General features: G+C 38.0%; 1 protein-coding gene across 12 annotated transcripts in view; it reads right to left on the bottom strand.

The window, feature by feature from the left end:
• Nucleotides 1–22,493: 22,493 nt before the first annotated feature.
• LOC139591046 (uncharacterized) overlaps nt 22,494–25,460 on the bottom strand; it is a 37,941-nt gene continuing 34,974 nt past the window's right edge. For all 12 annotated transcript variants that reach the window (XR_011679528.1, XR_011679526.1, XR_011679527.1 and 9 more), the window contains one exon: nt 22,494–23,926. Coding sequence is in view for 1 of the 12 variants with exons in the window: in XM_071429171.1 (XP_071285272.1) it covers nt 23,918–23,926 (9 nt within the window). In the remaining 11 variants the exon portion in view is untranslated. The remainder of the gene's footprint in view (nt 23,927–25,460) is intronic.

Consider the following 25,460-nt stretch of genomic DNA (forward strand, 5'->3'; position numbering starts at 1 on the left):
AAGCTACAGGGATGGGCAAGCTGCAGCCACCTGAGCGGGTAAATGCAGGGATGAGTTTGGGTAATGGTAACAAATAGAGACGATGGCAATAAATTAAAAATGTGCTGCTGAGATAAACTAGAGGCTGGGGTACATTTTAGAATGTGGATCTCTCCCATAGCCTTGAAATGTCCCTCTCAGTTCTCCCCTGTACTCAGGGCACAAGTTAAAAAGACTGCTGATAGCCCTAAAACAAGTAAGGGAAATATAGTAAGGAATTCAGAAGAGGCTTAATAATATTAACAATTCTCTGGATGTTTTGATGGATTTTAGTACACCTGTTAGGAGCAGAGTCTGTTTATCCATTTTAGACCTTTACCTCAAGTTAAGGGAAAAAGAATATTAAAAAAAAAAGAACAAAGAAACCCCAAGAAAACAAAGAGGGTCAGTGACAAATAGTGCTAAACTATTCCAGGGTATGATACAGGTTCAATCAGATAACAATGGGATGAAAAACATAGACTGAAATGCAGATCTAATCTGTCCAAAAGTAGGGTGAAAAATAATTTCCCTTCACACATTAGCACAAGCATAACCATGCACTGAACTCATGTTGATGCTGGGATCCACACCTGCAGGCACACTAAGATTGCTTCTTCATTTTTACTTTGCTGCAAAGCTGTCAGCATTTCTTACACAACTTCCACGTGCTAACTATCAGGACTACCCAAGCAATAACCAGGATCTTTATTTCATAAGTATTTGGGTTGTATAAGGCCTGCAGAAGAGGAGTTTCTGCTTTTCAAGTGGGGCTGGTCTTTCTCACAGGTTGCAGTGTACTACCAGAAACACAGAGCTAGAGGCACAATGGAGAAACACAAGTGATGAGATCACCACTGTTCACATAGCAAGTAAAAGCTCATTTTGGAGGGGCTGGAACCATCTGTTACTACCTGTATAATGGCACTTCTTACAACTTGGCAGCTAAAACCAGGCTGTAAAGGGGGAGTAGAAGCTGCAACTTTCTCTCTGTGTCTTTGCAGGGTGGTGGGAAGTGAAGGGAAATAAAATTGTCCACATTAGTTGATACACAGGCAAAACTGTAATTTTGGAGGGGGGGATTGTTTACCTTAAAAGCTGTGTAAATCAGCTTGAAACTGAATTAAACAGGTGGCTGACCACCTGTGCATAATGATTAACTGTGCTTACACAATAATTTATGTGAAAATACTGTCAAAGCCTGATAACATCACATCTGCTACTACTGTACTATTGTGCAGAATGTTTGTATTTATTATTTCTTTGAAAAAACAGTTAGGTGTTGCTGACCTTTCTTCCCTGTGTTTTGCATTGAGGTAAAGTGTTTGCACCAGAAAGTTTAGTGTTCTTCCTACTGTTAAAAATTTTGAAGTATCGTATTTGTGCATATTTGGCAATTTGAACAAAAATTATGTGATTTTAAGTACTGAAAGGTACCTGAATTAATCTGATAAACCATTGCATTTTTTAGCATTAAAATTGTTATTGAACACCTTACTACTTATAAGGTATTTAAAATTGCTGCTCTGCATATATTTAGACATGCTGGAGTTTTCTTCATCTTTGAGAAGATTATAAACAACATGCTTTGGTCTTTATTCAAATTTTAATTTATGCAAGTAGAATCATATTCTTGACAGACACTATTTTTAGCAAGGAGTACCTTCATGTCTGGTAATTTACAGTGTCAGAAGCAAAATCAGAATGTGACTGCATGTGCTCCCATTGAAGTTAAATCTGCCTGTGAAAGTACAGTGTTAACCCAACTCTGGGGAGTTTTGGCTGATGCCATCACCACACCTCTCATCCATCCAACCACTGAAGTGAAAGGCTATGAAAGAGCTCCAGAGTCCACGCAGGTTTACAAAGGAGAAGGTGAAATTCCTGTCAGTTTATTATGCATAGAGCTGAAGACAAATGATTTAGGACTTGCTTAATGAACTTTTCATCCAGCCCTCTTTTGAAAGGGCTTCAGGTTCCCTCAGTGAGATGTGGCAGTTCCCAGCTTATTGTCACTTCAGCCATTCACTGGAAGTGTACAGTTGTATACAATGTCCATCACAGTGAGAGAATTCAAGTTTGATGATGTTCTTACATCCAACACTTTGGTTCCTGCACAACTGGGGGTGCTGTAAAAGGCTTGGGAATAGCAAGTCAGATTCAATGGATTAGAAAAAGTACTAACAACCGTACATTTTTTAAAAACTGATAATATTATTCAATTTATATCGTAGCAGCATGTTCAATTCATTGTACATTTGCATGTTTGAACTCCTCAGTCCAGGAGTTTTCAAATTCTTCATTAGTTATCTTAAATTCCAACCCTGAAGGTACATACAAAGCTGCTTTTTGCTTATTTCATGTCTTCATTATAAAAAAAAATGTCCAATTGCAGCCACATTTATTTTCCTAGAAAAATATAAAAGAGAGTATTAAAGTTCTTCTGCTATACCATAAAGAATTATGTAATTTTCCTAAATTACTCCTAGTAACTAATATGAGAATACCAACAGACATATTCTTATATGCCTGTACCCCTAGAGAGACCTCTTAGGGCAATGAAAAAAGGAAATTTAAGGTTTATGAGAATGCTGCTTGTAAACTCTGGGTTATCAGAACAGGTCCAGGATTCCCCTTGACACCAGCATCCACAAAAAGAGCACACATATGTACCACTTCATCAGGAACTTCTCACAGAGTTGCCTTCATGCCCCTGTGCCTGTCCTGTTATCCACAGCTCCAGTTTCTGAGTCGCTGGTTCTCTGCATTCACAGTAGAACAAATAGCATAACTATCAGTTAGGAGAGCTTCAAACACCAATTGCAGTGGCAACATTTCTAGTGCGATTAAAATTCTAGCCTAACTCACATTTGATTTGGGGAGTCACTACTTCTTAACAGGATAAATGGAAGAATCCATTGAAAAAATACATAACATGTATTTTCTGTCTCCAGCTGAGTCTATATAGTCAGTTGGCCTCTGGACCCTTGGATTTTATATCTATCCCATCACTTTCCAAGCTATAATTCACTCCTTGTCTTTCAGCACTATGCTAACATGAACAGGCTTTTTTTTACCATACAAAATCCTCTGACAAATACATTTGATGACTCATAATTGTTCTGCTTTGTTTCTTGCAGGGATGCCAAGAGCATTATGTCCATTGCACAGGAGTTGACTGAATTTATTAACAGTTACCATTAATATTAACCATATCCTTTCATAAAAAAAAAAAAAAAAAAAAACAAAACACCACCACCATTGTAAAGGATTTATTTTTTTATAAAAATATAGAACAGATGTAAATCTAAAATGATCCACTCAAACAATTGTTCAGAAAAAGACTAGAGGGAATGGCCCAAAATCCTTAATAAAACCCTGAATTGAAAGCCATGTTTGCCCAAAATCTCAGCTTTTTCCCTCCTCTTTTCAGATGCCTCCACCTGTTCAAATTTTGGAGTGAAGATTCCTTGAGCGTGGATTGCAGGTTAAGTCTCTTCTGAGGTAATTTCTTTCTGTTACACAAAAGGTAGAAAAGGTCCTGCTACACTGGCACTCCATTGTTGTTTCTAATTCACACACATTGCATGAATTTTGCTCTTCCCACATTAAAAGAAGCAGTTAATGTCTGGAGCACCCAGCACGTATCTCACTCTTATGCCCTGCTCTCCCATAGACATCCCCCTTTTCTCTTGAAACTGGCATGCCAAATCATTAATAGGCTGCAACAGCAAAAAAAAAGTGCTTGTAGTGTAGCAGTTCTGCTTGGATTGAAATGTATTTATTTCATTTATATCTTCCCAACTCTAGTACATCGTCTTTTATATGAAAAAAGTGCTTTTTATTTCCTCTGTTTCTGTGTTGTTATTGTCCCACTTGATGTCAGACATCATGCCAACAGGGAATACTGGCAATTCTGCTTTTAGTAATAGAGATGTCTTCATTGTTATTAATACAAAGAAGTAATTACAGTGCTTATTTTGGTTATGTAACTGATAACAAACATTCCTAAGCTGCAAGAACTTGAAGCAGGAGACAATTCAGGACACAGATGTAGGCATCACCTTCTTCCATTTTGCAAAGCTGTCTGTATGTTCAACTGCATGTGCTTGTGGGGGCATTCATCCCATCATCTCTGTCCTGGCCATGATCTGCAGAAACATAAATAAAATCAGTTTAGCTCAGATTTTGACTAGGGTTCCCCTTTTTAAACAGCTTTGTTATTTCTGTTTATGTTTTGCATCTGGACTCATCCCTTACCACATTTTCTGGTTGCCACAAGGGCTGATGCAGAGAAAACAAACAGAGGCTGATGTAGCTGCTCTGTGCACAATCCCTTTCCCAGCTATCTCTGGTGGGCAGATGGTCTGCATCAAAGTACACAATGATTCAAATACAAATACAAATATTACAATACAAATATTAGGAGCCAGGGGTTTTGTTCTGATTCCTAGTTATTTTTTCCAGACACCACCACGTCCCCAAAGCAGTACATTGTGTAGTAACCTCACCTGGCTCTGTGACAAATATTTCTCTTGCAAGCTAAGATTCATCTCATCTGGCTGCAGATGACCCAGAGACAGATGCTGAAGTCTACATCAATTGTTCCTGGTTTTCTCTAAAGCTAGAGAAGATAAAAATGAGCAGTGCCCACAGAAGGGATTTATTTTGCACAACTTAAACATTTTCATTAAGGTGGAGAAAAATCCCCATTGGAATCACCTTTTACTCCTGCTTAACTGTAGAAAGAGCTAAGGGTGACAAGGGCAGACTTAGATACCCAGCTTTAGAGATGCCAAAGAGAGAAAAATAAATCCCCAATCCAGTCCTTAAAGATTCCTGGGAACCTGCTGAATGATGAAAAGTTGGATGCAAACCACAAATCATTCTATCACACTTCAGTCATATTCATGAGCCTTGGGGGGCTCTTATGAAGAATTTCTTTGAAAATATATTAAAAGAGAGGTCTAGAATGAAGGTTGGTATGAACAGCCACAAGTCTCTCACAGGTAGGAGAATTACTCTGCCTTTCACTGGATATTTTCCGGTATATTTGCTCATTTTAAATTAGTGATTTTTTGATAGCACACATAAAGATTTTTTTTCTAAAATGACCTCTTTAGCTAATGACTTAGATGAGACATTTGTTTGCATTTGCTGCACTAATTTTCTTTCGTATTCAGTGACTAAGTTCCTGCTGCCAGCAGGTGAGTTCCTATCTGCATGTCCCTAACAAAGAGATTTAACAAAGAGATGCAGTTTTGATCAGATTTTTTCAATTCTTCCTTTAGCATACAGTTACTCAATATGTAAAATTAATTGAATTAAATGCATTGAATGATGTTAAAATACAACATTACTTTTTTTCTGGCTCTTCATATATAAAAATTTTGGGACCACAACTGCCTCACAAGCCTCTTGAACCAAAGATATTTAGTTTTGGTTAGTATTAAAGTTTTTTGTTACTGAGCTTCAGGGAGCACTGGATTTATGAAATCAGTGAGAAACTGAAAAATGTTGCAATATGCTGGTTAGGACAGACATGAAATCCATGACTCTATGACTCTTCATATTTTGATCAAGTTCTGCATTTCTAAAAATATTTTTATTTAGTTTTTCTAGATGGAAAAGGTCTTGGTGAACCTGACAGACTGAAGAACAACATTGCCATAACGTAGTTTGTTTCTGGTAGTCTTACCAGGGACACTCAGTTATTTTACATTTTGTTCTTGTTATTTCTCATTTGGATCCCACTGCCCAAGGCTACACTGAGGACCAAGGAGATGGTCCTGAGGATCTTTCCCATCACTCTGTACTTTATTTACAATAGATGGCTATATGCATGCTGAATACATCCACTTCATACTACCTTCAGTCACCCTGAACAGGAGTTTATTGCTCCAAACTCCTTTGACGTGGATATTAGACTTCAGCTAATGCTACTTGAATCTACCAGCATTCCCAACAAGACAAATCTTCAAAGAAAATATTTGATGCAGACATCATGCCTCCCTTTACAAATATTTCCTTTGCATCTTCAAACCAATGTTGTTTTCTACGTGGTCTTTTATTTTTTTTTAAGTTCTGTCCTTTGTGTGCAAAGTAGGACTGATTCTTGCAATCACGTTTGCTCTAAGCAGAGACACCTCATTTGTGCTTTCCTTCCTCCTTTGTCACAAACATGATAATAAATTAGCACCACAGGTTTCTCACCTATACTTTTTGGCATCTTTAACATGGGAATTCAAACAGGCATTGATCACCCATGTATTTTATATGGGAAAGTATACTTGTCCAGCTAAATACTGGCTACAGGGGAGATTGTCCTGAAAAAGTTAAACTGCTTTGTGAAAAAGATTGGAAATCATTTTTTTGTGACAGTGTAGTCACAAAACATTTGACCTTATGCTTTAGCTATTCAAAAGACTAGCAAATGTCTACAGGAGGGTGCTCACTAATGCAATGAAATCTCTAAGAGTTAGAGTCTGCTTTGCTGTCTCATAAGTTCGCCTCATAAGAGGCTTTAATTGTGTTAAGGATATCAAGGTCCAATATTTTCAGAAGATGAGTTTTTAAAATATTTCTTAGGAGCTGGCCTCAGCCTTCCTATTTTGAACACCAAGCTCACAGAGAGGGAGTTTTTGGGCTTTTATTAAAAAATTCATGGTTATGAAGTATGGGGGAAGGTCAGCCCTAGGCAAGGTTATGTGGTGCACAGTTCCCCACGAATGCACTGGCCAGGCTATCTCAATCTAGAAGGCTGCTGGCGTAGACCTGTGCTTGGAGTCAGTGGGCTCTGTTGCAGGCAAGTTTTAGTAAATCAAATGATTGAGCACAGATAAGTCAAGCAGTTTGTTGCTGCCTTGAGAATTACTCTGTTGCCTATTCTGCTTATGCCAGAGACAAAAAAAACCCAATCTGGCCGATAGTTCTGAAAAGGCATCAAAGATGTGCTTGATCCTTGCAGCCCCCCTCACTCCTGCTATGCCTTCGTTCCTCCAGCAGCAGCAGCAGCAAAGTTCCCATTATTCAGAGCTCTCCTCTTCCCAGGCCAGGAACAGTCTGGCTCCCAGCCCCTGGCTGCAGGTTTTGCCTGTGCCGATGCAATGATCTGAGCCAACTTTTCCAGAGTGACTATCTCCACACAGAGTTACTCTGAGCCCTGTGCATGGCACACACCTGTCTGGAAGAAGCTTTACTGTGCAATGCACAGACGTGCCCTCAAAGACACAAAGAGTTAACACAGTGTAATTTTCCAAATAAAACTAAAGGCAGTGCATCATTTTTTTATAAGCTATGGCAGGCTCTGTGACACCATGTAATTTTTGAGGAATTTTATACTTTGCAAGAAAATAACAATAGCCCGTGTCTTTTTAAGACTGTTTTTTACCTGCCAAAAGCACCCATTTGCTTTGTTCTGATTGCAGTATAAATATTGTGGTGAAGGCATTTAATGATGGCTACAAAGATTCTTTTATTTTACCTTGCAAAGGGACATTTCAGAAGTTTACCAGGCATATTCATCTCAATTGAATGAAAAATATTATGCCCACTAGATTTGCTGAAGTAGACCCTACAGGAATAAATGCAACAGAAAACATTAGTGAGCATTAACCCATGCAGAACATCCCAAACCCTTCTATGGTCTATTTGGTAAATCAGTACCAGAGATAGAAAAAGGTAGGAACTCTTAGTGTCATCATTCCACAAATAGTATGAGCAGCTCAAGCCCCAGCTCTCCCTTGCTGACTGGCTGCATGAGTTGAGAACCACGAGCAACATGAGTCTGATACAGGAGAGGCACCTGCCTTGCAGACACTCAGGAAAAGGATCCCTCCAAAGAAATCTTGCATCTGCTTGGAAGTGCCATCCCTCTGTGACCTCCTAGATGGAATAATGAGCTTATGCTTCAGCACTCGCTCAAGTCACATGTAAAATTGGGCTCAGCGTGATTGAAAGACAAACTCAGGACTGAAATTCATGTTGATTGACCAAAACCAGCTTCTTTTCAGATTCTCTCTTGAAAATGTAACATAACTCAGTCCCTGCTGCTTAGATCAGGAAGTTGAAACAAATTACCTTTTTAGTAGGTCAGTTTTCCTTATTTGGTTTAAATAAGAAAACTGGTCCCAGGTGAAGGGTCCCTTTTAGCAATGAGAGGACTAGGAATAATGCCCCCTGATCCCAGGGCTATAGCCTGATAATTACTGCCAAGTGCTGCAGCCTATTCTCTAGCCATGGTTTCTCCACTTGCTAGGAATGACTTATTTGCAGACTCTCTGCATGGCCACTTCCCCCTCTGAAGGATCACCACAGCCTTGTTGCTCTGTAGCCCCCACATAACCTTCCTATGAGGGGAGAACATCTTACTTTAGTTTATTTTCAGATCAGCATGTCATTAATCATTCTGAATTATTCTTCTATTAAACCTATTTATTTTTTCCACTGCTGCCTCAGAAACATAAACCTATTTTCTGTCTCTGTGTAACTGATTTAAATGCTTGCTTTTCTGAAGCACCCTAAACCAATTTGGTGAAATTCTTGACTACTGCATCTGCTAGTTATTGTTATTGCTGCATTGTACTTAACTAGATTTTTAAACTATTTTCTTATTGATGGCTGTTTCAACCCATTCTTTACATCTATAAAGGAGGCAGTCAATTGTAATAGTAGTAATGTAAGTTTCATCTTTTGAAGAACAAGACAAGAAAGCACATTGCAATATACGCTCAGATTTTAAAATTACAGAATATAAAAATTGAAGTCTCATGAACCTTAATATTACTAACAGAAAGACAACTTGATTTTTCATGTCATATTTTTCAAAATGATATTGAAAGGGCAGTAAGCAGAAGGCATAGCCAGTGCTAGACACTTGGGAGCAATGTGTAACTGTACATAAAGCTGCTTTGATGGTTAAACAGAGATATATGTTGCATGTGGCTTTAAAAAAAATCTGAAGTAGATTAAGCATGTGATTTCCTTACATTTTGGTGACACTGAGTCATGTCTGTAGATCCCAATGGGTACCTAATAGCATCTTTAAACATCTAAAGACATTCAGACAGCTATGATGGAGTCCTGCTAAATGGCAACAGAGAATTCTCAAGCCCCTTCTCACCCTTTGCTGGGAGATACCAAAGGGCTGAATTAATAATGGAGAGTTTGAAATGACATAGAAAGCAAAGTAAGGAATACAAAAAAGATGAAGAATTCATACTTGTGTACATATATGAATATCTATGCCCACACATATACAGACCTGAAGTTGGGGCAGTATTTGAGTTCGTATGAAACCAGAATAGGAATAGGAGGTGTTTTATCTGACTGCATGCTTGACTGCCAGAATTATTATAAATGAGCCCTCAGGAGCTCACAGCTGAAAGGATGATCCATTTGCTACTTGTGATGTTACCTCTGCTAAGAGGTGTAAATGAATATGAAATTCCCTTCTGCATGACTCCTGAAAATGACAAAGCATTTCTTATCCAACCATGGAGTAAGAAAGACGATCCAGAGTTACTAATGGTACTGATGTGTAATCTTGTCTGACATTCCTCCTACAAGCATTTATTAGTAATTTGCTGAAGAGAGGACATATGACTAACAGGGGTCAGTTAGTCATTGAGTTTGGCTGAATTTCATGTTTGGATTCTGTGGAAGGCTGATCTCTGACTATCTTTGAAACATTTAAATATAATGTAATCACCAGTGGCAACACACAGGAAGAACCAGCTCTTGTTAATCACATTTATTTCTTAGTGTACATAAGCACTGCTACAGCCCAACCCCAAAATGATTAATTTGTTTTCAAAACTTCTTTCAAACTTGTCCTATAGTTGTGGGTTGTTTTGTTTTGGTTTTTTTTTTTGAGGGGAGGAGAGGGGTGGAAGACAGGGGGAATGCTGAGTGATGGGACAGTTTACCATCCATTTCCCTTCCCCCCTTTTTAATTGCATATTAATTATTAGAGGAAAAAAAAACCACACATTTCCCTCTTGGTTTCCTAAAAGCACAAGGATTAAATAGATACTAAGCATTTTTCAAAAACAAATCCTCAGAATAAATGTCATCTCGAGCACTGTGCTATTCCTAAGCTTTCTCATCCACTGGGATGATAGCTGAAGTGGTGGGAAAAGTAGAAAGACTACCTTCAAGAACTTTGACTTAATTCCTGTTCTGGTTCTTTGCAGCAGCTCAAAGAGGAGATGTAAGAACTTATTGTAACATAAATCACCTAAACTCATTCCTTCTTGGAAACAGTATTAATGGAGATAGTGCCTGTGAGCTGTACCCACAATGACAAGTGTGGGGACAAGAGTGGCTATTTGGAGTGAATTAGTTGGTGCAGAATATATGAAGATCTCATTATTTATAGTTCAGGGGTTTTCCCATCTCTGACATGCTCTAGTCTGATCCTGTGGTCTGCATGCTCTCTCCAAAGGCATTTGCTGTGGAGAGACTAGCAAGTAAAGTCTCACCTAATGAAGACAGCAAGGAAATCTGCTATAGAAGCACAAACCCCAGCTGAAGTGTTGATGTAACACACCTCAACTGCACAGCCTTGGAAAGTCCTCATGCTTATCACCACAATTCTGAGAACTTTTTTAGTGAGTGGCATTTGAAACAACAGGATTTTTTCTTTGTTTTCTTGCATTCCTTGGGAGCTGACACTTAAACATTGGCATTACACATCTGAAGTCTCTTCTGAAGTGGATGTATGTAACCTTAAATGTTGGTGATCTTGGCACAGATGAACTTCAAAGACCTCTTCCAACATCGACTACTTCATGATTCTCTCGCAGTTCCACCATTTTTCTGTTTCACTCACCAGCTTTATAGCTTTGAAAGAAAATGTGATAAAGATCTAACAATACTTTATTTGGTGTTTTTTAGAGTTAAAAATACCATGCAACACTTCTCAGTGATATGCTGAGGTTATAGCCTTAGGCTCTTGAAAGTCACACACACACAAAGAATTTGTCTTCCAGTGGGTCCTCATGGAGCCCGGATTCACTGCCCTATAGGAAATATGTGTGCTTATGAACACACTTAAATGCTGCAGGGCCAAGACATCCTTCCTAATCTGTCAAGATCTGAGATCTCAGACCTGCTTCAACTGACATGGAGGAGATCAGATGCGAAAGCAGGCAGGAGAAATAGAGGTTTTGCTCTATTGGTCACCATTCTGAACTCAGATGTCATGTGGTTAAATCAAAAGGAAGCGAGAAACCTTTATGACTGCTAAAGGATATCCATGGACAGAGACTATCGTGTACATTCAGGTACTACCTTGGTTTCCTCAAAGATTATATCTATTTTATGTAGTATTTTCCTTTTGGTTTAGAAAGCAATCTTTTTAAATTGTGCATGGAAGAAATACAAAAGGAATTACAAAAGGAATTTTTTTGGTCTACATTTTATTACTTCATAATCTGATTTAAATCTACTATGACTTATTAATATCTGTTACGTCCTGTATGTTACCAACAATTAGTACAGTCTAATTGATGCAATTTCTCAATGATCTAAAAAACTTCTGAGTTACCATTTACATGATGTGTAGCTCATGCTCGGGATAAGTTTGAATTCTAGTCTGAATCATCTTTTTTTAATTATAATTATCAGTATTTTAATTATTATTACAATAAAAAAACTGTACCTACTTGCAAGAAAAATGAGTCCTTTCAACTAACGAAGAGAAACTAAATAAATCAGAAATTAAGCAAAAACATGTGACAATATTGTATTCATGTTCCTTCCATTTAATTTGAAAGAATGCCCCTTTTGTGCTGATACTGAGGTTTACAACCAACATAATTAAATGTTTCATTAACATGAGACTAACCCACTATAGTAAACACTACCTTAGTAGGAGGTTTTTGCAGAGTTAATCAGTTCTGTGGTACTCCTTCTAACTCTGTTTATCCTTTTCATATCAGTTATTGAATGCTTTCACTTATTTATCTATTACAGAGTATTAAGAGAAAATATCATTTTTGGATTGCATTGTCTAATTCTCTCTCAACTACACATGCGGTTTTTTGCTGGCATCAGTAGCTCTGCCATGTTTTTCAAAATACGTAGTCTAACTAATTCTTGTTAGCAAAGAATTGCATCTTACTTTTTGTAAGCAAGGAGCAAAAGGAGGAATACCTAATACCCTCTGCTCCTTTTTGCTATGTCACTGCATAACCATGGAAAACACATGGAGGAGGAGCATCAGGATCACTGCCATGTTCTTTGAATCTTTTTGATACTGACAAAATACTTCACATTTTTTCATGTTAGAGAACTTTGAGAGAAAGGAAATGAATTTGCTCTCACCAAAATAATAAGACAACACGCCAAAAAATGGAAATTGCACCTGAAGCATTTGCAAGGTAGTGACTAGATGAAGTTCCATGTGGTGTAGCTACAAGTGGAAGGTCAAACTAAGAGCTGAGATGCATGACTCAGGATCCAACTCTCCTTCCACATAAGATATGACAGAAATTCAAGACTAAATGAAATAACTGTAATAGTGTCTCAAGCAAATGAGTTTTCAAAGCTCTTGCTCTGGGAGTACTTAAGAGGTGACAATCATTAGACATCGTAAAAACACGTCTATTGCAACAGCAAGGCACTTAAAACTAATTTTCTTCTTAGGAGGTTATTGCCTTAATAAATCCAGACAACATAATCCAGCAAGATTAGGATGCATGAATTGTAGTATTTCTAGAAAATGAAGATCCCCAAACTCTAGAAATAGAAAAGACAGAGTGAAAGGCTTGTTCACATTAGGGAACTGCATTCAGGGCTTGCTTGCCCTTAACCTTCCTGAAAAACTCCCTAATGGGCACCTAAACACCTTTGGCTGCACTCTCTGAAGCAGGGCGTCACCCTACAAAGTAGCCAGTGTGACAGATCTACTACTCAAGAAGTTGTAAATCAAATACTGTGGATTTGTTCTAAAGATCATATTTCCTCAGCCTTTCTGCATTCAAAAATAAAATGTCTTTCATACTGAAATTTAAAAGATACTGTGAGTTCTAATCAGTAATCCTGAACCTCAGTATGCTCTGTCCAAATATCATATACTTGTTGTCTCACTATTAATATAGTACAGAATATTGGGATTCTTCTTTTACTTAGTATATAACACATTTTACTATGAGAATCATAGTTACTCATTGAAGAACAGTAGACCACTATTCTAGCTGCAGTTTGCAGTGCAGTGGGTTAAAAAATAAAGCACAGCCTCAATCTTAAATTTCATAGATGATATGCTGGCTCTGGGGAAGTCAATTCAGATTTTGCCATTGATTTCCAATTGTGAAAGTGTTCCACAATACATGTTTGGACTGTAAAAGAAATCAATACTATTTTGAGACATTTACTGGCTGAATTCTGTTTCTTTTTAGTTCCCTTGATTCCTTTATGTAGGCCAAGAGAAATTCATTCAGAGAACTTTGTGGACTGATAGATTAATGAATATGGTTAAGCTATCAGTCCACAAACTGGTGGCAACTGCCTAAATCATATGAAATTTCTTTTAGTTTTCAAACGTCCCTTTTATTATCAAGGTGGGGTTTAACATAGCAAAATGAAAAATTGACACACAAGTCAAGGAATATCAAACAAGATAAAACACACATCCCAAATACTTTGTTGATAATGATCTGGTTTTGTGTGAGCACATGGTGTACAGATATACTTTACATAAATCTGCCCTCTCCATCATTTGAAAATGAGCAAAAGTGAATAATTTTGAAGGAATTTTCAGGAAATTGTAGCAGGGAAAATCAGCTTGCAAGCTGAGCCATTACTCGCCCAGTTTTTGCCTAGAATAATTTTCTCCAACAAAGTTAATCATCCCTGAAAATATTAGTTTAAAGGATGTATTGAAATCATGTAGCTGTATCTGTAGTAAGTTGCTATGAAATGGAGCTTGTATTTTTTCAGTGTTCTGATTTTCCAATTTACAATGTACTCAAAAAAAGCATAACAATTTTATGCTTATTTTCAATTAAAGGAGATTATTTAGTTCAAAATATTTTTGCAGCAACAAGGTTGGTTAAACTAATATATGGCATTTGATACTATATGATTGCTTCAGCTGCTGTATATCAATATGGATAAATGAGCTATAGTTTTGTAAAATTAAAAGGAGGGCATTTTTTAAAATTTAAAGATATTCCTTTTATACTTTTCTTTTAAGTTCTTGAAAAGCAGCCTGGCTCTTTTCATATTTTATAAAGTGGAAATGTGTTTATGAGTACTAAATACAGTGCAATATACTCTACATAGTGACATACAGAATAGGCATGTGTGTACTGCATGTTAGATAATATTATTCTTTCATACTTTATCTACGTGGTGTATACAATTTTCCTCAGAGAGGGAATATACCCAACATGTTCACGAGATCCATACACTCCATCTGAGATGCTAAAGGAGTTCCATCCAGAGACAGATCACACGCTCTTGTTTCTCTGCAAAAATTAGGTGGTACCTTAATTAATGCTGAATTACAGTGGAATTCCATATGAGCACTTAAAACACTCACAAGGCTACAGAATGAGTTAATTATGATCAGTGTTATTACAGTGAATACCAAATGAATTAATAATGCTGGCACACTTAAAATGAAGTGTTAGCCAGGACTGCGGCAGAACAACGCGTCAGGTTAAACATTATGTGATGAAAGGCATTACGTGCTCAGCAGGAAGAAGCAAACTCGGTCTCTGCAGCTCCACACTCCCAAGCACAGTGCCTGCCAGCATCACACACACTTCATATTTGACCAAGTCAAATGCACATCTTCCTGCAGGATCAAGTGTTCAGCAATTCTAGGCACGGTTTAAATTCCCAGAGGGAGAAAACACACCCAGTAGAGAAGCAGCATTTTGTAGCAGCACTCTGAAGGTCTTCTCCTATAGACAGAATTTTTCTAGGTATCTATAACACTAAAAGAGTTCACTTAAATGAAGCTGAACACAGGAGAACACCTGAATCTTTTAGAGCGTGCTGCTGCCCCAAGTTGTGCTGTCACTTAGCAGACACTGCGTACTCTAGCTGGAATGAAACTGTGAAATACCATACCAAATAAATTATTGCTTCATAACCTTCTGAAGATAACCGGCCTGGAAGTCATCATGAAATTTTTGTTTAGATAGAATATATTGCAACAATTCATATCTACTATACATTTGAAAGGTGTGAAAGCATAAATGGATTTAATCAGATGTAATTATTTTTATGCCTAGTACTCAAAAATACGCAGAAATGAATTTATGGTAATTTGGCAGCCAGTGGGAATTGTGTTTATAAATGTTGAAACAGCTGTTGGCAAATGTAAGTGTGAAAGCAAGGAAAACAGCTTTTAACTTCCTCGCGTCAGGTTTGCAGTAAAGGAATCCTCGCTTCTTGTGAGAGCTGGGCTCTGATTGACACACACTTCCAGCTGCTTCCCTCAATTCATCCCACACACATAGGCACAGAAAAGAGATAAGGATTTGCCCTCTAAACTTTGGCTAGTTCTTCACTGGCTCTCCTACTGTGTGTAACTACAAGCACATGTTACACGGTAAAACACAGTAAAGCAGCTCTCAGGAGGAGGGTTACTATAGGAGGAATGGATAACATGAGGACTTACTGCACTTCTCTCTGCTTTAACTTTTAGCATCTTCCCTCTAGCTGGAGATGCCTGTACTGCCCCACCTTTACACATAGATCAATGCTTGGAGGTTTGTTAATGAGAAACATGCACCTACTTAAAGCTGTGTCAGTGCTTAACTCCTGTGCTCTCCAGGGTGGGCTTCTAGCATTGCTTTCTCAATTTTAGTTTTAGGGTTTTGTGCAGAAGTAGTCTACTTTATAGAAATACATGCATGCTACCTTAATGTATGACAGCTCTGCATGCAGTACTCCTGCCCAGTTCTCATAGCTTGGCTTCTGTATAAAAATCTCAGTTAAAGTAATTCCTGAAGTTTTACATAGTATCAATGACTCATTTTGTTCTATATCTTTATTGCTTTATTTCCATGCATTCTAGACAGACAGGCTAAAAATACCTAGCTTGCTCTAAAATTCCCCTTCAGGTTCTAATCCTAAATTCAATTATTTTATTTGAAAATAAGTGAACAACAGAACTAAAAGTGGTCACTAAAGTCAACAGCACAAGGTAGGCTAGTGTCAGGAAAGTAACCTATTTATGAACTGGAAGAAATAACCTGTATGAACAGCAGTGGGGACTGACCTGTCAACACTTATGATATTCAAAGTCATCATTTTTTAAGCAAACAGCAAGGGTAAAACACATCATTACTGGCTAAGTACACTTTTAACTCAGAGTATGTTACAACTTTTCACGTAATTTCCGATTTTGAAGATGTAACTAAGAGCTGACTGTGTACATCACGGCCTTAATCCTAGTATCTGACTTTATCAAATGATGGGGTTCTCTTTCATTCCTGTACTCTATGTTATTGTGGAAATCAGTAGCATTTCCAATAAATTATAGATTGACCAGTACTAAAGGCTCTTTGAAAACCACACTCAGTCATCTCCTACTGAACCTTTTTAAGCTTCTGTTAGGCTCCTTTGAAAACCGTAGAGTGCCCTCTGTTGACCAAAACATATTCCTTTAACATGTTAAATATTTCATACAGAAAAGGTTACATTTTCATCTTTTCTTATGTTTCACTTAAAAAAACACCCCAATTTTGCAAAAGTGAATGTATCCCCTCAAAGACTGCTATTAGAATGCAGAAGTATAAAAAAACCCCAAAACTACAATTGACTGCATTACTAAATATTTACACATAATAGCGATGACTGGAAAGATACATACCCGGCAACGCCAGCTGGGAGAAATTTCCTTCCCTGCTTATGCACAGGTATGCACATGTCTGTTCATTGGTGCCCACTATCCTGAACATGCACACTTCTATCCATACAATGAAAAAAATAGACTTTGTAAAAAATAGACTTTATCTCAGAGCAGACACAGATACTGCATAACAGAGCCCACAGTGAGCAACAGAAAATGTGTGGTAGATGGTGATTGCTTAATCCCACCATATTCTCCCAAAAAGCAAAACAGCTGAGTGCAGATTTCAGCTCCCATGTTGTCTCCATATGACACAGAAAAATTGATGGCTTGGCTTGCTGGTGACTTCAAAAATAAGTTCCAGCAAGCCTTGATAAAACAGTAAATTTTATTGCAATTTCTGAACAGGAATTCATAGGAGGATGAGAATAGTTCTGGGTTTTTTTCCATTATTTTTCCTTTCTCATCTGTTGGCCGAGTGAAAGCATTGTTATATGTAAGACTATTTCACATAGAATTGATTGAGGATGTTAACACTGACAGTGATTGGCTTGCATTAAAATATCTTCTAAAACAACACATAAAATAACATCCAATATACTTTATTTAAGTGTTGATAAACGACTCACACTTCATGATGAGCATTGAGATAAATATTAATCTATATTTAATCTAACCAGTTAATGAAATAGTTCCATTTTTCCTGTGTTGTACAGATGATGATTCATTTTTGGAAGTGACTGTCCAGTGATATTTTGTAACAAAGGAAGACCAATTTCCATTATTTTATTTGTGTCCATTTGAATGTGTAGAAAAAAAAATAGTTGTGTAGTTTGATTTCTCTTAACTGTATAAGGATTTTGGTTCCAGCTGTTGAAGAAGTGGATCCTAATGCTGAATGTCTGTGTATTCAAAAATATGCTGGCAACTATAAAAACACATGGACAATTCACCTGTTGAATTCCATTAAATCACTAGTAAATAGAGTAAATTAACACTTACTGCCTAATGTCAACCATACAGACTTAAACCAGATGTCTGGAAATTAAAAAGGAAACATACAGAAACACAGGTCTTCACTGATCTTGGCTCTTTCTTGCATTGTATTTTTCTGCAAATTTGATTTTTTCCCTAATCCTATAAATAAACCATATATTTATGAAATCAAGGTTTTATTAAGTTGGGAATATGGCAATATAATTTTTAAAGTACATTCATCATAATAATTTTTGCATAAGATCTTCATTTTTCCATGTCCACAGATTAAATTCAGTTGTGCAATGAAACATAGCAAATACATTTTTGTGGAGAGGAGAAAAATAAAAAGAAAGTAAATGTAAATGTCAAAAGGGAAACACAAGAGTGTTTTGGAAAATTTGCAATATAGTTAACTAAATTTATAAAATAAAATTTAGTAAAATTAATAGTGAAAAAAAAAATTGAAAAAGAAAGAGTAACTAGACTAATAGTCCTTGCATTTTTTTTAAAGGAAGTTCTCACAGCCATGAAAAATAATAGAATGTAGTACTGCCAAACTGGAAGGCAGTAAAACGCTTTGGAGTGTGTGCATTTAAAATAAATTTTCTTGGGCTTATGCGAACAGCTTTTATAAATTCCCTTAAAAATGACGGAATTAATAAATGGAAGTCTCTTCCCGTGCAGGAAGAGGACCCCAGGGCAGAATATTCCCATGACAACACCAAATCCTGGCCCCGCGCGTTTCCCGCCCGTCCCAGGGGCCACACGAGGGCGCTCTGCTTTTGTTTGTGACGCGCTCCAGCCGCTCCGGGGTTCCGGGATCTGCCGTCCTACAAGGAGCCGTCTTTCTCCTTTTTTCCCCTTTTTTCATCCCGTTTCAAAGATCGTACATTTCACCGCTTTATATAAGGAGGTGATGAAATGATGGAGCCAAAAATCCTTGATGTGTCACTACAGTTCTACAACCACTCGGTCAAGTTGTGTCTCCCTGCTGCATTTGCGCTGCTCGAGCGCTCCAAACTGTTTTATTCTGTTGAGTGTATGGGATACACCCAAACCACCACTGAAGAGATTTGTTTCACGGACAGATTGAACTCTTGGGCATCACTAAAGAGAAGCAGAACTCACTCTTCTGAGTCACATCAGAAGTGGGTGCAGAGCTCCTGTAGTACCTGAGGAGGTACTGGTACTTTGGACCACACCAAAGGAACAGGGTGTGGGTGTAAACACACCTCCATGAAATCTGGTTTTCTGTCAGGCTGTGACTTGAATGCAACATATTGTAGAGCCAGCAGATAGTTGTAAATTGTACCTGACCCTGAAATAATCTACTCCATTAGTTATTTTAAATGTGAAACACAGCAGCATGAACATAGAATTTTTTTCAGTATGTCATTTCTATTGGAAAAAATAATATTTTCTGCTGTACACAATAATTGAGGAGCATTAACAAAAGTTTACAGGTATTTTATAAATTAGACACAGAAGGCTACCTTGTTTTTCTCAGTACTCTAGACCATATAGAGCTTTAGACTAAGCAAGACTAATCTTCTAAGTAGATCTACAAGGAAGCTTTCCAAGAAGAAATCTGACCAGGAAAAGCATAGGACAGTCCTTTTTGTGCCCATGCATCACTCTTTTTTAGAAGCACAGGGTGCTTTTCCTTGACAGCTGCATCACAGGGAAGGGAGGGATGCTGATATTTCCCAGTCTTTTAGACTTGTGACAGTCCATCTCCATCTGGAAGACTTTTCTCTGCACATCATCATTAACAAACCACAAGCAAGCTTGGTCCCTTTAGCTGGGCCTTTCTCAGGCCCATACTGAGTATTGGTACACAGTGATGCACAGGCTCCCTCAGTAGTTGTGGATTGTCTGTGGCATGTTTTAGAAATTAATCACCTTTCCACATTCAAATTTTCGTCCTCTTTCCTTCACCTTGACGACAGAAAACACAAAAAGTGGAGGGAAGTTTGGTTTCCTTCATTGCGATTCTCATCCCCTGCACTCTTTGAACAAAGAAGAATTTCCCCTGTTCTTCTACCTCTGCATGTTTTTGTGTAATTGTGCATTCTTTGATAAAATCGTCAGAAAAGGGCACACTCTCAGCAACTACAGCTACTGCATTGGTAGCAACTGCTGGAAGTATGCTGAATTAGATGAGCCAATCTGTTATTCTCACAGATAAATCTTTTCTCTTGTTTGAAACTGGAAAACACACAGTTGAATATTGCTCCTGGCTCTAAGTAATGAAAACACAATATATTCTCTTCATGCTGTATATTCTCATCATAATGTAAAAGTATATTAAGTCTCAAGTCAAATGACTTCCCAATTAGCCAGCCAGGTTTGCATCCATGAAAAATGCAAATTACAGATGAGTGATGAGATCTTGTATGTGTTACTATTTTGCAGTCTCAGACTTTTTAGCTGGAACGGTAGTAATAAATAATGTTTCTGAGTGCTCATGCTGTGAAATTGCTTGCTGTTGTGAATACATCTCTTCACTACCTGCAGGTGCAGCAGTGAAAGTACAGGCATTGTTAATCACCCTCAAAGCAATGAAAGGCAAAAAAGTAAAGATCCTTCCTGGTAATGTCTTTCATGTAAATCCAGTGAATCTAGATAATATGTTATCTTCAGGAACTCAGCAGTGCACCTGCTTAGAGATATCCTTTCCTCTGGTCTAATCCCTTCCCTCTCCTCCTGTCTCTTAGAAAGGTCCTTATTTCATACAGGAAAGAGCTCTGACCATTTTTAGAGTGAGCAGGCAATGTTATCATGTAATTACCCATGAAAGGATCAGTCATGCAAGTTCTAGACAGCCCTTCCCTGCAGGCAGGTGTTGGTGGTGCTCACTACGTGGCTCAGCAGTAACTCCTTCCCTCAAGGGTGCTGAAATGGGAACCTTGAGGTGTAAGGCAGTTTACTCCCCCCTTCAAAGAGAGGGTATCATGCAGAAGTTAGAGTTAATACAATTTTTGATGTGGGTATTTCTTGTGCAGCACATGAAATGTTGCAAATATATCTCACATATTAAAGAGAACAGTTTTACATAAAGAATGTCCATCTTTAATCCCCTCTGATGATGATCTCTTGCTGACTCTCCAGTTAATTTTATGCCATTGTCTAAACCATGCCCTTCTCTCTTGTGCCTGCTCTTAAAGGTTTCAAACGGAATGTTGTATTATGTCAGAATAATGGGGGCAAAGATGTTTGGCATTTTTGCGAAGGGACAATACAACTTATAAAATGTCTGAGAGTGGCAACCTGAACATTTCCCTCTCTATTTTCCAGTTCTGCAAGGAAAATTTGTGTATTCTCTGCACAACTGAGGAAACTGCCTGAAAAACACAGGACAGTTGGTAAAATACACAATTAAGTTGAAACAGATGTCAGTCCTTCTGGGTTTCATGTGTTCTACTTGGTAGTTTTTTTCCATAGTTTCCCTAGCTGTAATACAGGAATAAAAATATTACGAGCTTAACACATTGGTCTGATGAGTTTTATTTCACTCAGCCTTGCAAAGTGCTTTAAGAACCTAGCTAATGTCAGCAAAATACAGGAGAGGCTTTTTGTCCTCTCTCTTTCATTTTTATTGTACCTGGAAATCATAACGTTGTAAAAAAAAAATTATATTCATGTTTTCTTTGAAAATAAAGAAAGGGATGGAATATTTTGTAATTAAGATCATTTCCATTTGTGAAATTCACCAGCAATCAATCCTCACACGCAGAAAAAAAGATCATGTGATGCATCTATGACAGTTACACAAAGAAAAATAATTTAATTTATCTTGCACATAGTTATTGTTCTCCATTTGAAACACTTCTGTCAGCTGTATGTGATAACATTTCCTGTCTGTGTATATTGTGATAAAAGAAGAACCAGACTAAAACATCTACAATTCTATTACCTCAAGAACCGATTTTTTCATCTTTTCCATTAAAAATAACAGGTCTGACTTAACAGAAGGATTAGGTACCTCCATCAAAACACTTGTTGCTGCAGTAGCACATGTTCTGCTGTGCACTGCATGCTCTTTCCTTTCCTGTTTTTCAAGGGGCATCACGATAGTGCTACCCAGATTATGTACTTGAGGTGCATTTTTTTGGTAAAACTGCAGAACTGAAGTATTAGCATCACTTTTGGGCACTCATAAACACCCAGAGAATTCCTGAAATTTTAAAAATACACTGAACATTAAAAGTATACGAAACTAGAAGTGGGATTGACAAGAAATATTTGTGAGGAAGCATGAAGCTTCTAACAGGTTGCCATTACCTCCAAAAGCAGAAATTTTCAGTCTTGCAAAAAATCACCAAATTCAGTTATTGATAGTTCAGTTTAAAAGAAGTCTAAGCTTATTAATTAGGAGATAGCAGCCAAGCGACTTGGGAACTGCTCTACTGTGGCTTTTAGAAGATTTTCATAGCCTGAAAAATGTTTTCTGATGGTATTTCTGCCAGACCACATCTATATTACTATATTAAGACTTTTCACTGCATGAAAAACAGTCTCTTGACCACATCCAATCTGTTTTCAAGGGTGTTTTCTCAGAATTGGAGGTATGTGGCCAGTAAAATTAAGTTACTGAGGAAAGCAAAGTTGGAAATATGTTAAAAGCTATTTTATTTAGAGGTATTTATTTGGCTAATTTTAAAAACATCTGAGGAAAGTGAAGTGATTTTTTCAAGTGATTTATTTCAACAAAAATATTTCCACAGTTACAGAAACCATTTGGGAGCAAGAGGAATAGGACAGGAAATCTGTAGATAATGCCAGAATTCTGTTCTAAAGATGTGAAGAAATGAAAAGGAAATAATTATATCTTCTGTCAAATTATTTTTTTAACATTAATTACAAGTTTCACCACCATGAAGAACTTCAGGAGGTTTAGATCATTACCTACATTTCAAAGGTGGCAAAAGTTTTAGGAGGACATATAAAAGGGTTCTGCCAGTTTTATCAGGAAGATGTAGAGGCTGAAAAGATGTGTGTTACAGACATGACTGTGATCCCTTTGATACATAAATCAAAGTCTCTTACTCAGATCTTTCAGAATTTCTCTTCTTTGCATGCACGTAAGGAAATACTGGTGGAGGAGAGGGCAGGGGAAGGAGGAATACAAGTAAAGGCTGGTAATTATCAGCCAAACTCTCTCTTTCCTCATAGGCTGTGTATAGGGTTTATACTCCTTCAGATGGCTGCCTTCTGTATCTCACTGCTGAGAAAGTAAGTCTCAGTCAATATTTGAATAGATTTTTAATTTTTTACGTTATTTTAATTCATCTTGCTTAAGGCCAGTCTGCATTGCAGGGTTAAGAAGAAACATGCAGGGCTTGGTTTTTCAACTGGAATATATAGTCTGCTTATAGCAACTCTCATTTGTCTTTGATATTTTTTCACAGGATTAAAAATATATTTCTTGGAACTAGGTCATGCTGAACTTCAAAATATCAGTGAGGCTGTATCAAAATTTTATCAAATGCAAGACACAAATTCTCACTGATCGCTCTCTAAACTGACCCAAAATCAGATGGCTGTGGTGAAGTAGTGTCAAATCAAAATGAGTACAGCCTGTTGCTCTGCTCTACACAGGGGTAAAACTGCAAGATGTTATGTTCACACTCTGCATGCTGTGAATGAAATCCCATAGTCAGTCTCATTATTGAAAGGTTATCTGAAGGTTGAGAGTGGCAGCTGGATTAGATGATCATTGAAGGTCCCTTCCAATTGAAACCTTCTATTCTAATTCTCTTCTCTTCTCTTCTCTTCCCTTCCCTTCCCTTCCCTTCTCTCAGTTGATTACCCAGAACATTTAGATCATTCATTTCTAAGATGGGGATCTTCTTCAGAATCATTATTAACTCTTCAAATGTATAAAACCATGAAAAACATTGCATTTCCAGAAACTGATGATGAAAATTCAGGTGTACAGTAGCACCAATGAAATGCAGTTCTTGATAAGGAAATTTCCTTCAATTCCTGTCAACATTTTTTCCATTATTTAAGACATGGAAACATTTTAAACACGTTCAGTTCATATGAAAGGTTAAGCATGATGGAATCTTATGTCTTCTAAATTCTTGCTTTCTGGAGAGAAATTCAAAGTATCTGGATGTGAGAAATAGATACAAAGTATCTGGATGTGAGAAATATGCAGGAAGCAAAACATGTGAACCAATCATGACAAAACCTGACACAGAGCAAAATTTGCCATCCAGATGCTGAAAAAAAAGATACATCCTTTTGCATCTTGAAAATGGAAACCTTAACACATTAACCACTTATTGGAAATACAAATAAAGGGGTCTGAGTCTTTAACTGTCAAGCATCAACCTCTTCAGTTCATACTTTTCTCCCTTTAAGTTTAGACCACATATTTCAATAAACTGATTCATATAAAAGTCATGTACACCACCAATATTGCTCATGATACTTGCTGTCAAGAACATGAAAAACTCTTGCTTGACCAACTCCTCTCCTTCTGTGACAAGGGAATCCATTTGATGGATGAGGGGAAGGTGCTTACCTGGACTTCAGTAACACCTTTGCCACTATTTCCCATGTTACTCTACTGGAAAAGCTACTGCTCATGGCTTGGACAGGTAAAATATGTTTCGTGGGTAAAAAATATGGCTGAATGGCCAGGTTCAGGGTGGTGGTGACTGGAGTTACATCCAGCTGGTGGCCAGCCACGAGTGCTGTTCAGCAGGGCTCAGTACTGGGACCAGTCCTGTTTCAGATTTTTATTGGTGATGTGGATGAGCGGAACAAGTGCCCCTTATCTCAGATTGCAAACAGCACTGCTTTGGGCAGGAATGTTGATCTGCTGGAGGGTAAGAAGAGTTTACAAAGGGGTCTGGAGATACTGGATTGATGGCATGAGGTCAGTTGTATGAGGTTCAAGAAGGCCAAGTGATGGGTCACAACAAGCCTACAGGCTGGGGGCAGAGTGGCTGGAAACCTGCCTGGTGGAAGAACCTGGGGGCGCTGGTCAACAGCAGCTGAACATGAGCCAGGAGGGAGCCAAAGTGTCCAAGAAGGCCAGTGGACACAATCCAAGCCTTAATGGCTTGGATCAAGGACAGTGGGGCCAGCAGGACCAGGGCAGTGATTGTTCTGCTGTGCTCAGCACTGATGAGGCCACACCTCAAATCTTGTGTTCAGTTCTGGGCCCATCACTGCAAGAAAGAAATTGAGGTGCTGGAGTGTGCCCAGAGAAGGGCAATGGAGCTGGGGAAGGGTCTGAATCACATGCAGAGTGACTTATGGAGAGTGGCAGAGGGAGCTGGGGCTGTTTAAGTGAAGAAAAGGAGGCTCAGGAGGAACCCTCTTGTTCTCTGCCTGAAAGGAGGGTGTAGCCAGGTCGGTCTCTTCTCCCAGGTAACAAGCAACAGTACAAGAGGAAATGGCCTCAAGTCATGCCAGGGAAGGTTTAGACTGGATATTAGGAAGAATTTATTCTCTGAGAGGGTTGCTAAGCACTGGAACAGGCTGTCCAGGGAAGTGGTGGGATCATCATCACTGGAGGTATTTAAGGGACAGGTAGATGTGACTCTTAGGGCCATGGTTCAATAGTGGACTTGTCAGTGCTGGCTCAACAGCTGGACTCCATGGCCTTAGAGGTCTTGTTCAATCCTAAAAA

Source organism: Agelaius tricolor, unplaced genomic scaffold, assembly GCF_023055355.1.
Source record: "Agelaius tricolor isolate 1412-34295 unplaced genomic scaffold, bAgeTri1.0.p SCAF_6, whole genome shotgun sequence".
Classification (NCBI taxonomy): domain Eukaryota; kingdom Metazoa; phylum Chordata; class Aves; order Passeriformes; family Icteridae; genus Agelaius; species Agelaius tricolor.